This window comes from Olea europaea, unplaced genomic scaffold, assembly GCF_002742605.1.
Source record: "Olea europaea var. sylvestris unplaced genomic scaffold, O_europaea_v1 scaffold2408, whole genome shotgun sequence".
Classification (NCBI taxonomy): domain Eukaryota; kingdom Viridiplantae; phylum Streptophyta; class Magnoliopsida; order Lamiales; family Oleaceae; genus Olea; species Olea europaea.
This window is the reverse complement of record NW_019242246.1, coordinates 71,472-86,863: the sequence shown is the minus strand read 5'-3', so window position 1 is coordinate 86,863 and position 15,392 is coordinate 71,472. Positions and strand designations below refer to the sequence as shown.

The 15,392-nt window shown below is 33.4% G+C and overlaps 2 protein-coding genes across 2 annotated transcripts; one reads left to right on the top strand and one right to left on the bottom strand.

The window, feature by feature from the left end:
* On the top strand, positions 1 to 913 carry LOC111381958 (uncharacterized mitochondrial protein AtMg00810-like). The gene is made up of 4 exons (XM_023005801.1): positions 1 to 90; positions 223 to 609; positions 750 to 788; positions 830 to 913. The coding sequence occupies exons 1-4, from the start codon at positions 1 to 3 to the stop codon at positions 911 to 913; spliced, it is 600 nt and encodes a 199-aa protein (XP_022861569.1).
* A 7,166-nt stretch (positions 914 to 8,079) lies between these two features.
* Positions 8,080 to 11,525, bottom strand: LOC111381960 (protein MHF1 homolog). The gene is made up of 4 exons (XM_023005803.1): positions 11,308 to 11,525; positions 11,144 to 11,215; positions 8,933 to 9,013; positions 8,080 to 8,572 (listed from the first exon to the last, which is right to left on the bottom strand). The coding sequence occupies exons 1-4, from the start codon at positions 11,411 to 11,413 to the stop codon at positions 8,439 to 8,441; spliced, it is 393 nt and encodes a 130-aa protein (XP_022861571.1). The 5' UTR covers positions 11,414 to 11,525; the 3' UTR covers positions 8,080 to 8,438.
* Positions 11,526 to 15,392: the final 3,867 nt, after the last annotated feature.

Below are 15,392 nucleotides of genomic sequence, written 5' to 3'. Positions count from 1 at the left end.
ATGGACGTAAAAAATGCTTTTCTTCATGGTGATCTGAAGGAGGATATTTACATGACACCTCCTCCGAGTCTTTTTTCTTCTTTCTCACAAGTATGTAAGTTGAAGAAGCCTCTTTATGAGTTGAAACAAGCTCCTCGAGCATGGTTTGAAAAGTTTCGATCTACATTGTTATAGCTTTCTTTTATCCAAAGCCAGTATAACTCCTTCCTAATTTTTTGAAAGACATCTATTGGTATTGTTCTTTTACTTGTGTATGTGGATGATATTCTCATCACTGGCATGGATTCTGGGTCAATCACTCAACTCCAGCAGCATCTACAAGCTTCCTTTCATATGAAGGATCTTGGTCCGCTTATATATTTTTTGGGTTTGGAAGTACATACGAATTCCACGGGTATCTTCTTGAACCAACACAAATACATCCAAGACTTGATCACTTTGGCTAGTCTTCAAGATTCTTCGTCTGTCAATACTCCTCTGGAAGTTAATGTTAAATATCGTTGTGAGAAGGGTTACCTTCTTTTTTATCCTACTATCTTTCGTCAATTAGTTGAGAGCCTCAACTACTTGACCATCACTAGGCCTGATATATCATTCGCAGTCCAGCAAGTTAGTCAGTTTATGCAGTTCCACGACATCTTCATCTTGGGGTCGTTCGTTGCATCATTTGGTATCTCCGAAGTATTCCTCATCGTGGATTTTTTTCCTTGCTGGCTCTCCCATCCATCTTGTTGAATTTAATGATGTAGATTGGGTTGGGTGCCCTGATACCCATCATTCTGTTACTAGTTGGTGTATGTTTCTTAGTGATTCTTTGATTTCTTGAAAGAGTAAAAACCAAACTCATGTGTCTAAATCTTCAACTGAATCCGAGTACCATGCCATGTCTGCTGCCTATTCTGAAATTATTTGACTTCGTGGGCTCTTAACTGAACTTGGGTTTCGTCAATCTGATGCTACACCCCTTCATGCAAACAACACGAGTGCTATTTAGATTGTTGCAAATCCAATATATCATGAACGTACAAAGCGTATCGAAGTGGATTGTCACTCAATTATGGAAGCTTTTGATGCAAGTATTATTTCTCTTCCACATATCTCTACTGATCTTCAGATTGCCAACATATTCACCAAAGCATTGACACGACAACATCATCTCTTTCTTGTGGGAAAATTGATGCTTCTTGATCACCCAGCATCAATATGAGTGGGGATGTCAATTAGATAGGAAAATTAATTTACAGCTAGCAATTAGAATAAATGCTTTGTATATTAGCTGTAATTGGTGGAAAATTATTCATTTTCCATACAGGTATAGTGGTGGCTGACATTCAGCCGTGTAATGTGCTTTATCATTTCTATAAATAAAAAGGAATCCTCACAATGAGGATCATCGGTTCAAAAGCAGAAATTGAATACTTTTCTCATCAAATTCATGGTTAAAGATATTAATACATTTAGAGGGAACAACAAATGAATTTATAGATGTGGAAGACAAATATCATGTCCCACAGGGGTTCCCTTGTTAGTTGTGGTTGTTGAAATGCAAAAGTGGAATCATTCAGAAATTAAAAATTTCTTTAATTCAATAAGCAAGATCTTCTAGATGTTCACGTATATATTATACAAAAATTAAAGGATTCGAATTTTTGTCTAAGTTCAATGATCAACCTTTAAATTGATTTTGAATCACGAACTTCCAGCCCCTTTTAATTACAAGAACTTGGTGCTTCGAACCTCCAAGTTTTCTATGGTATTCTCCAAAGCAAAGACTACACTGGTGCATGGATACATTCTTTTAATTAATTCAAAAAATTAATTCTTGAACTGGACAATTGAAATAGGAAAATAACTCTCTCTCTCTCTCTCTCTCTCTCTCTCTCTCTCAATTTGAATTTTCTGGGATTATGTATTATGATTATTGTAGTATTTTGTGTCCATCTAATCTCTATTTATAGAGATAAAGAAGTTACAATCCATGTACAATAATAATTCCACATTCAAATAAGAGTTCTAATTAAAATTCAAGTAGGAGTTTTAATTAAAACACAAATTCAATTAGTTTACTTTTAATTACATGTGTAGTCCTAGAACTTCAATTATAATTATAGTTAAGTTTACAACTTTCATAGTAATTAAAACTAAGTACAAAAAATTATTGTAATTACAATTAAACCCAAAACTATTATAATTATTGTAATTAAGTTCTAATACTTTATGGAGTTACCACAGGGACTTGATCAGGCATATATTACCTAAGCTCCAATAATTAGATCTTGTCTAGTTGATCCTAGACCACCCAATCTGATAATTAATCTTTACTTTTTTCCACTAAAAGGAAAAATATTGAACCCTTTGCATATATAAAATTATAGAAATTAATAAATCTGTAATATTTTCCTCTGATCTACTGTATATGTACTTTATTCTGCTCGAGATCTGATAATTAGGTATAAGCATAAATGTCCGTCTTTCCATTCTAATTATACTAACTTAAGTACTATTTTCTTCAACAATCATCTGGACTAATCACAGGTGTTGAAATTTAGCCGTCGCTAAACATTGAGCTCAGATTTTAACCGTTCAATAGAAAATATTTAAGGAGTCACTTTACTCATTTTTCAGGATGACGGTTCCCGACATGAATTCATTTTCTCTACTCCGCTCATTCTCAAGTTCCCAACTCATCAAGATATTTGACCAATCAATTTGATCTCACGCATTGATGAATCAAAGAACAACTAAAATCACAAAAAAGATATACATAATCCCATCAAAGGATTTAGATAAAATACACAACGGTCAAGTTGAATTTAAATCTCCACAGGGTCATGCCATAGAGTTAAATTCAACAAGCGATCCGTTCAATACACTCCAAGTATGTTAGTGTCACCTTTAACTATTTTTGTGATAAGGACAAATCACAAATTCAAATATTAAGTTGATCAACACTATAACCTTGTAGTACAAGATGACAATCCTTATACATAGATTGCGAACAAATTATTTATGAACAAAATATATGTTGTATCACACTGTACTTCTCAACACAAGTACCTAAATCATATTATCACGAGTGATCGCATGCACTTTAATTTCGCATGCTCAATAGTAAATAAATGTAATAAATGAAGTAAACATAATTTTATTCAATATAAAAATATTGTTATTTTTATATCAACAAAACTATACTATAGGGGCACATAACCCAATAGTTTGTGCCTAGACTTAGTTATATATTTTTGTTTTAAATCGTATTAAAATTATTTAGGAATACATATTGATTGTTGAAATTACACATTGAATTTTTAGTAGTAGATCCATAATAATTAAAATAAAAAAAGTGTTTGTGATTATTCCAGAAGAAATGAAACAAAAGATATAGCAGAGCTAGGACAAACAATAAGAGGCTAGGTCAACTATTCAATCAAATGATATTGAGCATATTTTCCATCAAATAAAAAATTGCGGTATTTGCTAACAACAACATAATGGAGGCAATCGATCAATATAGATTGATCCGAAATTTGATTTAATAAATGAATTGGAAATAGAACAATAACTACCCTCCACTGCCTCTCAGAAAATCTCGGGGTGAGAGATCCTATATAGAACCGTCTTAATCCTGACTTGTACTATCTAATTACTCTAAAAAAGTTTCAATTGAAATAAAAAAAAAAAAAAAAAAAAGGAAAGAAATGTAGTTGAAGATAGTAAATGATATAAAATTAATAACAGTGCAGTTGGAATTAGAAATAATGTGAAAAGATGATTTAAATATAGTAAACTACGTCACTAGGAAACATGAATACATGATGAAAAAGCAGAAACGTCAAGATAAAAATGAAGACCAAGGGATAATGAATAAAATTGGCTATTTTCCACAAAATTTGTTTGTTATACCACTTTTTTAAAACAAAAAATAAAAAATTCAATTATTAAATTTGATATGAGAAAAATTACATAAACCACCACTTAATTATCTCTTTAATTCTTATGTACACTATAAATCTCTTAGTACCAGTAAATTTTTTTTAGCTTATCTCCTTTTTTTCCTCTCTATCTTTACCTTTTTTTCTAATTGATCATGCTATTAATGTTATATTTCTTTTTGTGTCGTTTAGTGGATATTGATGCTTCATCTCAATTTCCTTGAATAAAATGACTCTTTCATTTAGGCTTTTAAATGTATCTTATGTAATCAAGCATTCTTATTTCATAAAGAAATCAAGACTAATCATTTTTAAATATCAGTTGAAAAATAGTCCCTGGAAGTCAGGGACGGACCTAGGAAATATTTTCAGTGCATGCAAAAATTTCTCGAATGCAGTGTGCACTCGTAAATGTGTAGAATGAGAAGAAAACCAGAGAAGAATGGGAAAATTGAATGACGAAGAAAGAGAAGAAAACGAGAGAAGAATGAGTCGCCGAGCAAGATTGAAGGAACTGGGAAGAAATCTTCAAGCTTGATTTCTATTTCATTTGTTCAAGTACATTTGTGTATTTTCAATTTCATTTTTAAGTACATTTGTATATTTTCATCTCTTGCAGCAAGTACAAGTACATTTGTTCAAGCACTCGTCGCCTTCTTCACCATTCACCACATTTTTTTTATTTAATTGGGTTGGGGCTGGCCCAAATCTCAGTGCAGGCAAATCGTGAACTGGGTACGTCCCTGCTGGAAGTGTAGGAAACAAGAGTAAAAACTCGATCGTTTTCTTCTTCAATAAAAACTCTTCGTACCAATTGCCATCAATATCTCGAAAAGCATACTAAATTTCGTTTACCAATTATTTTTATTTGTATTGTGGACTACAATACAGTCCACTTGCAGCAAAGTTTTATGAAAGGAAAGAAAAATGTTAGAGAAAAATATTCTAAATGGAGGTTTTTTCCCCTTGCGTCCAACTAAACAATATATACGGTGAGGTTATAGTATTATTCATTGTAGAAACTGTTCCATAGGAAAACTAGAATAAAACATGGATGTCTACTGAATAGCGTTGGTCAGTCCGTGTTTGCCATAGTTGACATGTTTGGGTGGTCCTGTTGTAGGCTTAGCTAAAGTTTGTCTATCCCATTGTATTATTTTACAGTGGTAAGTTAATGTAATTTTCATTTTATTTGATTATGTCTTCTATTTCAAATTGATTAAGGAGATTTAGAAATAGATTTGAAAATATTTCAAATATTTTTCAAAGTGAAGAAGAATTAGATCAAGCATCTGCATCTAATGATTTCAATTCTCATGAACTTCAAATTGCTCAAAATGAACAAAGATTGCATAACTGGACTATTCCAAAGGTAGATAAAAACTCTATTTATGAAATAGGAAAATTTGATTTTACTCAAAGTCATGTTATCAAAACTTTTGAACAAACATTACTTATTAAGAGTCAAAATGCATTTATCAATTTATTTTCAAAAGAAAGTATTGAATCCCATAGAAAGAAATTTAAATATCTTCTTGTTGGATTAGTTTAAATTGCTGTTAAACCTTTATTTCGACTTGGTTTAGATACTCCTATTCTCTTAACTCTTCGAGATAAAATACTTCTCAAATTTGAAAGTTCATTATTATCTGTTTTGGAGACAAATCTAGAAAGTAGTCCATATTTTCAAATTGTTATCCAAATTTTTCAATTAATCTCAACAATGGAGCTACTCTTAATGTTCTAAATCTTCATATTCAAACAAATATCTTGATCTTGATGATCGTTCAAATGCTTTTGTTGTAATATATAGAATATATTACAAACTCATAAACACTTAGCTCAATATTGGTGCTCTTCATTCATCCCAAAAGATGAAATTTTTTTGGTTGAAGTAAATCCTTTTCATTCAAATACTATGATTTCCAAGAGAGTTCCAAGGAATATTCAATATAGAGGACTTGAATGAAATTTTGAAAATATTCAAAATCGTATTCATGCTCCTGTTCAAACAACTCGTAATCAAATTATTAGTTTTCCAGATGGAAATGTCAAAATCATTTTCAAAGGATCCTCTTGTAGGCTTCAAAGATATTATTCTTCCAGATCTGAAGATAGACCTAGAACTTCTTTTCAATCGGCTACATTTTCAACATCATCTTTAAATGGTGTTGATTTTAACCCTAATATTCCAAAATCTCCATATGGAGATAATGAAAAAGATCAGAACAACCTAATTCACCAACTTTATCTTATATGGTTCCTCTTTCAAATCTTGATCAATAATGTAATGTTATTTCTTCTAGAATTGATAGAAGAAATGAATTTAAAACTCATCTGCGTATAGATGTCAAAATTTTAGAAAAATATTTCAAAAAACTTTTTTAAAAGAAGAAAGAAAGTCTTATGAGGAAGAATTTTATAAATTTCCTGAAGATTTGAGTTTTTATGAATTGGCATATTTCAAAGTTTACAACAACAAATTCAGTTTACGTAAAGAAAAAACTATCCAAAATACAAATATTTCAAAAAAGATTTGGAAAACTCCTTCCGGAGAAACTATTCAATTTTCTCATCCTCTTTTACAAGAAATGGTAATTCCACATGAAAATACTGAAATTCTTGTTTCTCTTTTCAAAAAGATATCTACAAAACGATCTGATGATTTTCAAGTTGTCGCTAAAGAAATAAAAAATATTCAAGCTCAAAATAACTACACAAATATAGTTCTTCAATCTATGTATTCTAGGCTTAATAGAATTGAAATAAATTCTGAAACTGAGATATCAACCTCCTCGAAAAGACAATAAAAAATAATCTCTGTCTTTCAATACTTGACCCCGCTGCTTCCATTATTGTTGAGACTAATGCTTCAAATATAGGATATAGTGGAGTGTTAAAGCAGATTCCAAAAGAATCAAATAAAAAACAGTTGGTTAGGTACCATGGTGGAGTGTGGACCGGCCTCAAAAGGAGTATTCCACTATCAAAAAGAAATCTTATCCATAGGATTGTGTATTTCAAAATTTCAAGATAATTTAATCAATAAAAAATTTATTTTGAAAATTGATTTTAAAGCATCTAAAAATGTTTTATAAAAGGATGTAAAAAAATCTTATTTTAAAGCAAATTTTTGCAATATGGCAAGCGATTTTGTTTTATTTTGATTTTGAAATTCTGAATATAAAAGGTAAATCAAATATTCTTACAGACTTCCTTACAAGAGAGTTTATACAGATCAAGTTGAGATAGAGAGAAAAATTCAAAAATATAAACAAAAAATCTTCAATGGCTCCCTCTGAAGCTCAAAATCCTTTTCAAAAGAAAAGTAGAGAAAGAAAAATTCTACTCCATTATTTTCAATTGATGACTTCTTTAAAGGATCATCGAAACATGAAGAACAATCTGCTTCTTCTCTACTCAATATACTTAAAATACAACACTTTCAACTCTTGTTTTCAAAAATCAGACTAAAATAAAATTAAATCCAGAACAATGCAAACCTTCAAACTTCAAAAAAGCCGTTCAAGGTTCTGGTAAAGTCCCTCAAATAAACCCTCGTCCAACTTTTCGTTATTTTCTCAAATCAACTGCAAGCCCTATTTTCGAAATGGAAATATCTTGGATTAATAGATATTCAAATTTAGATCAATGCTTACAAGACCTTTTTTCTTCAAAATTTTGTTTCATGCCCCCACAATATAAAAAAATCCCGAGAATATTATAAAGTTATCCTAACAAAAATTGGATAAGCTATAATTTCTCATTCTCTAAACCCTCAAAATCCAAGTAAAGCTGATCCAATTAGTGTTCAAAGAGTATTGTCATATGAAGATTGGGGACACAACCCATGGGATGAGAAAGGAATGCACGTCTCTACAGGTGAATCATTTGCATCTCATTTCAATTATATTAATTACGAGGATGTCTAGTATAATGTTTTTTTACTTTAGACCAATGACTCATTCTTAGTTCATTATTTTCCCCTAGGCCTATTTGGGGTGTGTGTTAAAGTTTATTTTTAAGAATGATTAGCCTAGACAACAACGCATAAACTTAAAAAAGGCAATTCCTAACTTAAATAATTTTGGTTGGGGATATTTGTAGTGTCATGTTTGGATACATTACTCAATAATATCGAAAACTATTTAGAAATGTTAACTTTAGAGATCAAATGAAAACTGTAATACCGTTTTACGTCTAGCTAGGTTGTTTTACAATTCACTCAATGCTAACAAATACATACTTCTAAAAAAGTCGTAATCACCTTCTAAAAGTGTCACAACCACCGTATAACTTATCGGGTAATAGAAGATGACGTAGAAGAACTATACCCCCTTCCTTGTAGATATAAAACTATAGGTACATCCCGATTCCTGAGTAGCTACAGTTTTGTGATTAAGTTTATAAATAAAGGTGCAAAGGCTTTATAAGCTTCAAATGATTATCAGACCAGAAACATGGAGTCTACCATGTCCATAAATTTTCGAGTTATGGATCAGCAATTTAGTGTACATCTGCATTAGATTTGTCTTCCTTTCTCGTATTCTTCTTCCTCTTTCTCTCAGACTGGGGCTCTTTTGCTTTTAGTTCATTGGATATGGACCTTAATGAGGCAGCCAGATGATCATTACGATGTGCTGAAACAGATTTAAGCAGTCTCATGTACCGAATTTCGTGAGGGAGCGAATATAGAATGATAAGTTTATATATATGAACCATTTAATATGCCATATTAACCAATGCAACAGATAGACAAATCACATGGAAAAGCAGTATGCCAAATTTCAAGATATGGTAGTAGAACATCATGTTTCATAACCTATGTGACAAAGGCTTAAATAGCAACAGCTACTTAGTAGGTTATTGTAATTCATATTTAACTGATAAACACGATAGGATGCAGGTCTGGTCAGACAAGCTAGGAAAATCATGTTAAATTTTATAATTTCCGAGACATAGATCCCACATATGCCATGGCAAGAATTTTTATATCTCACCAGAAAGTATGACATCTTCCATATTCACAGACTTGCGACCAGCATGCTGAGCGAATAACTCAAGATCCTTTGCTAATTGCTCTGCTTTTCAAGAAATAATACAGTAGTTCATAAATTCAATCAATTAATTTCCAATCAAAGACAACACACAAACTGTAGACCAAACCATGTTAGTACGTCAACATAGTACTTTCAAGTGCATATAGGTGCGTTCTACTAATCTGCCATTACTTTAAGGTCCATAAATGTAGTGAACTTTGATGACAAAGGACACGTTAAAAAACTAACTGGTAAAATCAACAGCAGAGTATATAGTAGGAAGCAAAAATATGAGTTGCAATATGTTAAATCTCGGTTATTACGTCATCATTTCATACTTAGGTTGCAAATTCTTGCTACAGGAACAAAATTTGTAAAACAAAAAAAAAAAAAAACAGCAATTAAGGGAAAGAGAAGTAGGGAAGTTGATTAGGCTAGATCCATAGAGATGAGCCACTGGAAAAAATGATGCTAGAAATTAACATGCAGATCTCATTTAAAAAATAATAATAATAATAATAATAATAATAAACAAGACACAAGTAGTTAACACCACATGAATCTTGTATTTTCCTTTTTTTTTAATATCTGGATAGCTATTGAATATTTCAGCAGGAACTTTAAATTCCTACATGAAGGGATGCAATGAATACTTTACATGCACTTCCAATTTATTAGAAAAAGAAAAGGTGAAACCAATTACTTGACAGTCATTTTCAATTTGTTGATTGCATAAAATGAGATTATATATTGCAGGTTAAGTGGAACCTGATGCCAAAATCATTTGAATGTAGAAGTACTTGTGGCACCACGAGGGAGGGAGGAGCTTCTTCAATATAAATAAAATTACAAAATGAAATTGTAATACTAAACCAGAAAATGGACTCAATTCATAAGATTCGGCCTAAGGTTTCGAAAGCTCTTCAAACTCAAATTTCTGTTTAAGAAGCAAACTATGGAGTTTGATAGACAGTAGTTGTAGTCTCGGTTATGAATAATGCATAAACTACGCTTCAGCACAAACTCCAAGAAACACAATGCTTCTCACTTCAGTATTCACATTTTTTGTCCCTTTTAAAGAAAGATGGCTGAACGCCTGAACCAAAGCAATCTTGCCATTGAACAATCAAAAGAGATAGGAAAAGGCTTTAAAAATGCCATTGCCCTATGTTATATCACACATGAATCATTACAGTTCATAAGAATAGAAAGTGTATATGTAATATACTAAATGCATGTTTGTTACAGATTTTTCTAAAACCATTTTTCTATAAAATCATTTTCAACCACACATTCTATAGGACCAAGAACGTTTCCTCACTTTTCAACCACAAATTCTCCAAAAAAATAATTTTCCACTTGAAATATACAGTGCTTAACAAGCTTTAAGTGTCTCATAAGTTGAGAATCATTTTTTTGGACATCAATGCCCTCACTTGATAACTCTTGATTTGATTTGTCCCTCAATTAATATTATCTCAATGATCTCTCCATTAAATACTTATCTGTATATACATATTTTTACTTGTGTGCATGCTTTGCGCACATAAATAATTTAATTGAAAATATGTATATAGCACAAATATTTAATTGAGAATTTATTAATTATAATATAAATTGAAGGGCAAATAAATAATTATCAAATATTAGTGAGGGCATTGCTATCTAAAAATGATTCTCAACTTATTTTGACTAATTATTATGCAGTTGATTTTTCCAAAAATCCAAAGAAAATTTTGAGGTGATATATATGACATTATAATCGGGGAATCTCTCATGGCAAACTCTTTATTTATTACAGCTAATATATTCAGTAAAATTATTCAAGAATTATGACAAACAAGGCCATCAGGAAATGCAATGCCCTTGACACTAAATTCTCAGAAAACATAATAAAGGAAAAGGAAAAAAAATGCAAATGTAGATTTCAACGAAATGGTCAAACAAACATTGGCCCAAACCTAACATAAAATAAAAGAATTAGGAGATGCTCACACATTAAAATTTCCATCTTTAAAGTATAAAAAATCATTTACTTCAAAAGAAAACAAATTCCTTAACTGATTCTATCCCATGGAAAAATCACAAAAAAAGCAAGAGAAAAAATAAAAAATAAAACCTTGCATTACATAAATGCCCACATATAGAGTAATTGTGCGAGGAGAGAATTACGGGCATATTTGAAGGCTAAATCCGAGACGCAGGCCACAATAGGTTCAGAAATTTGCATGCCATTTTTCTTCCCTGTAGAGAAAAAAAAAGTCAATTTAATTGTGTCAAAGACCGACAATGTAGATACAAAAGTCTGTGAATAATCGTATATCTAATTTTGAAACCTTCGGCTTCGGCAATGGAGATTGTGCTCAGTCGGAATCGATCTCGCAAGATTTCGCTCACCGATTCTTCTTCTTCTTCATCATGTCTCTCCATATCGCTTCCCATTTGAGCTCTGATTATTGTTCTTATTGTCGTTCTGTGAATTGAAATTCCCAAACATAAAATTAAGATCGCGAGTGTTACTCGCTAATCCTAAACTGAATTCTATTTATTTATTATTTAAATTGATTAGAAAACCACTGTCTACAAAATAGGGTAAATTTTGACCGCTGAAACAGGTAACTTTAGCCCTCGTTTGGCCTATTTTGTAGAAATGAAAATGGGGGGAATGATTTTTTTTTTTTTTTTTTGAAAAGTGAATGATTAAAAAGGAAGAAAAAATTTTCGATTTATGTGTAATATTATTTTATGAAAGATTGTGTGATTGGAAATAGAAGAGAAAAATAAAATGAAAATTAATGAGAGCCAAACGAGAGCTTAATTAGCTTCAGTTGAGCCATTGTTCGGAGCTTCAATTTTAAAGTTTTAAATTTCAGTAGTAATCTTGGTCGTCCATCATCTCCTAATGGATAATTTGGTAAATTACAATCATAATTATTGAAGAGGTAACGTGGCTAATGGATCTTAGCTCCTTGGGTGTCGGCACAAGCTTTTGTCCTGTATACTTGGACAAATCATTGGGCGTATGATCAAACTTCAGTAGTGGAGGAGGTGGCCACAGGCATTACAACGATCAAATCAGTATGGTGGAATACATGGTTGGATGTGGAATAGGCTTATGGCATAGATTTTAAAAAAATAATAATAAATAAATAAAATAAAGGTTTGAAACTAGGGATGCTATATAAAACAACAAAGAGTGGAGAGTAGTTTGAGAATGTAAACTAGCATTACCTTAAAATGGAGTTAACTAGGAGCTTTTGTAGTATAAAATGATGTATGGAACCCTGGATGAAGGTGCATGTGACTTCATCCCTATGACTAGATTCTCTTATCATAAGTGTCAATCAATCATTTATAGGCCATACTGCATTAAGTGTAACGGCGATGGTGCAACTCTAGGCCAGCCATGTAAAGTTAAACTTGACTTGTTGCTTGAGTAGAGCAACATTTTCGGTACATAGTCACATAATCCCACTTGCTACATAATCTTGCACAAAGATTTTCTTTGGAAAGCCTCTGTGAATCCCCTTCGACACCCGAAGGTTGATTATAACCAGTAGGTTCGGCCCAACCATATCTTCGGATGCTCATGGATGGTTTGACCAAGATTGTCGTGTCATCAAAATGATGGCATGGCCCAACCATATCAGTTTTGATGCTCATGGGTGGTTTGACCAAGATTTTGTGTCATCAAAATGATGTTGTGGCTTGCACTCTTTTGCTCTATGTGCACCACGTGGCTTTGATTGGAGCCTCGTTGGATGAAGTGTGACGATAGTCCCTAAATCCATAAATGAATATTTATATAATATGTGGACTTTAAAATTATAAAGTTAGGCATGTTTTATCCTCAAGACAACATATGATCTCCAGATGTGAACTGTGTATGATCTTCGGGCATGGGCTTCAACGTTGAAAATTTTGGTAGGAGAATGTGTTTCTTCCGGAGGGGAGGGGGAAACATCTGGGTGCTTTTTTGTTTTTGGATCAACAACTTGGCCTATGTTCTTACGAAGTAATGGACACATCTGTACTGTAGCACACTAGTCCCCCAAGTCTAATATGACTATTTATAAAATGCGAGATTTAAGAAATAATCAAACATAGAGCTGAATGAAGTTTTTGGAGAGGCCCTTACATAGAGGACGAGCCATCGAACAAGGCTAAAAGAAGCTTTGGCGAGGCCTTACATAGAGAGCGAGCCTTTAAAAGATGATGAAGCATATTGCAAGGCTAAAAGAAGTTTTGGTGAGGTCCTTACATAGAGGGCGAGCCGTTGAAAGATGATGAAGCCTACCGTAAAGTTGAAAAAAGCTTTGACCAGGGCCATAAGGGTGAGCCCTTGAAAGATGATGAAGCCTATTGCAATGTTGAAAAAAGTTTTGACAAGGCCCTTACATAGAGGGTGAGTCATTGAAAGATAGTGAAGCCTATTGCAAGACTGAAAGAAGCTTTGGCGAAGCCCTTACCTAGAGGGTAGACCGTGTTGGTTCTATTACAATACGACAATTTACACCGTCTCGCCTTCCTAAAGAAAAAGATGTAGGTATTTTTCGTGCCTTAGGGACACGTTTCCGGTGTATTATGCAATGATGACAATTTACAGTAACTGCTCAAGTGGACATACCTAAAAGGCGGGTGAGATGCACGGCTAAATCTAGACCTCTGGTTCAAATCTAAATGGGAATCTTTTCGGATTCAATGGTTCGATTGAGGGAGAATAGATAGACGATCTGGATGTACAGTATGCTGATTAAATGGTAGGGGCTTGATTCATTTGCCTATATAAGCCACCATTTGCCATGTCATAAGCTTTTTACCCTGCGACCTTACGAAAATTCTTAGCAATTTTTGCAATTGTTTTGCAATATCTGGTGATTTCCTAACGATCGTTCTTCTTTTCTAGCATGTGTAGCGACATTAGTAAGTGTGGTTATAGACATTGTTCTTAGGAAATTTTCTTGGTACCTATTTTTTTTTTTTTTCAAATTCTTCTTAGTATTTCTTGGTACCTCGTCTTCTAGGAAAATTGGCTTTAAAGAGTCCTCTGAACCCATAACATTAGTGCTTTAGCCTTTAAGAAGGGATTGCTAGCTTTGATCTCTACTAAAAGGATCATGGAGGCCATGGGGGTCGTCATTGTACTTGGATGATGTAGGAATGGCCTTTGATCATAGTGTGAGGTGGATGGCTTCACTTTAGCCAACCCGTGTGAAGGAGGATAAGTTGACTAAGTATAGGAGAGGTTTAAAATCCCTGATACTATTGAATTGTTTGTACCAACCTCTGATGAGTGAGTCTGCTTTCCCAGGTAAGGTTACAGCGTCATTAGCGAGGCTATTCAATGTGGAAGCATGAGGTTATCCTTCATCCTTTTTTTTGGGTACATCCTTAGGTAATACAACCTCGCCCCACTTCAGCTCATTTCAAATCCCTGAAGCCAATTACTAGAGGTCTTTCTCGTGGAAAGAGGCTAGTGGAGACAAAGACATGCCCCATCACGTATTTCAGACCCTCTTCCAACTTAGAAATAGTACTAGAGGTGAGGATCATAATGGGTGGTATTGCATTAATCCTTGGGGTTCATATGTGCCCTTCGTCTGGGATACTTCTTCTTCAATTAAGAACTAGAAATCCTTACGATTCTAGTCAAGGGTCGACGACAGACAGTGGAGGGCGATGCGATCTAGAGATTATAGATCCTACCCAACATCATAAGTATAGTGAGTCTTGAGTTAACAAGAATAAGGCATAGCCTATCATTTTTGGCATTGACATTACTACAGATCATCACAAGAATAAGGTGCATGCTATGTGGGGCCTATTCGCCCTGCACCGTCTAGGTAAGATGAAGAAAAATAAGCCTTTAAGCACTAGTACAGCGGCTTACAAATCCCAAGGGGATGAGTTGACTTGTATCTAGAAGGAGAAAGGAAAAGAGGAGGAAGCTAAGAAGAAGAAGTCCACAAAGGGACGACTGACCATTTTCAAGAATTTTGGTTTACTTTGTCATTTTACAAGGCAGCTAACAACAATAGAATCTAAGAAGAGGCCATTGACTATCCAACTATCTCAACTATAAAAATTGTGGAGTCTAAGGAAGTTGAGGAGCAAGAGGGGGCCTGATAAAAAGATGGAGACGTAAGGAAAGGTTGGCGGGGTGGCCACTGATGGGAAGGTTCGGAGCTTCTTGGGAGGTCATATGGATAAATTGGAACCTACCTGCTTTAAGATATTGCCTACCAAGGTGCAACCAGCGGCACGGGTCCACCACGATTATTGGACTGAAAAATACTTGAATTATGTGAAGACTTACAACTCGATGGATATAATGGAGACCAAACTAGCCCTCCAAGCTCCCTCATTGGGATTCTTCTTGAACTCCCAAATGGAGCTAAAGCGTTTACCTCCAATCAAGAGA

Excerpts from the sequence above, each read along its gene's own strand:
- LOC111381958 (XM_023005801.1), top strand. The coding sequence starts at position 1 with ATGGACGTAAAAAATGCTTTTCTTCATGGTGATCTGAAGGAGGATATT. Across the intron at positions 91-222 it reads TTTTTTCTTCTTTCTCACAA|ACATCTATTGGTATTGTTCT; the intron begins GTATGTAAGTTG and ends ATTTTTTGAAAG. Across the intron at positions 610-749 it reads TATCATTCGCAGTCCAGCAA|ATTGGGTTGGGTGCCCTGAT; the intron begins GTTAGTCAGTTT and ends TTAATGATGTAG.
- LOC111381960 (XM_023005803.1), bottom strand. The coding sequence starts at position 11,413 with ATGGGAAGCGATATGGAGAGACATGATGAAGAAGAAGAAGAATCGGTG. Across the intron at positions 9,014-11,143 it reads TTTAGCCTTCAAATATGCCC|AGCAATTAGCAAAGGATCTT; the intron begins GTAATTCTCTCC and ends CTTGAAAAGCAG. Across the intron at positions 8,573-8,932 it reads GGAAGATGTCATACTTTCTG|CACATCGTAATGATCATCTG; the intron begins GTGAGATATAAA and ends AATCTGTTTCAG.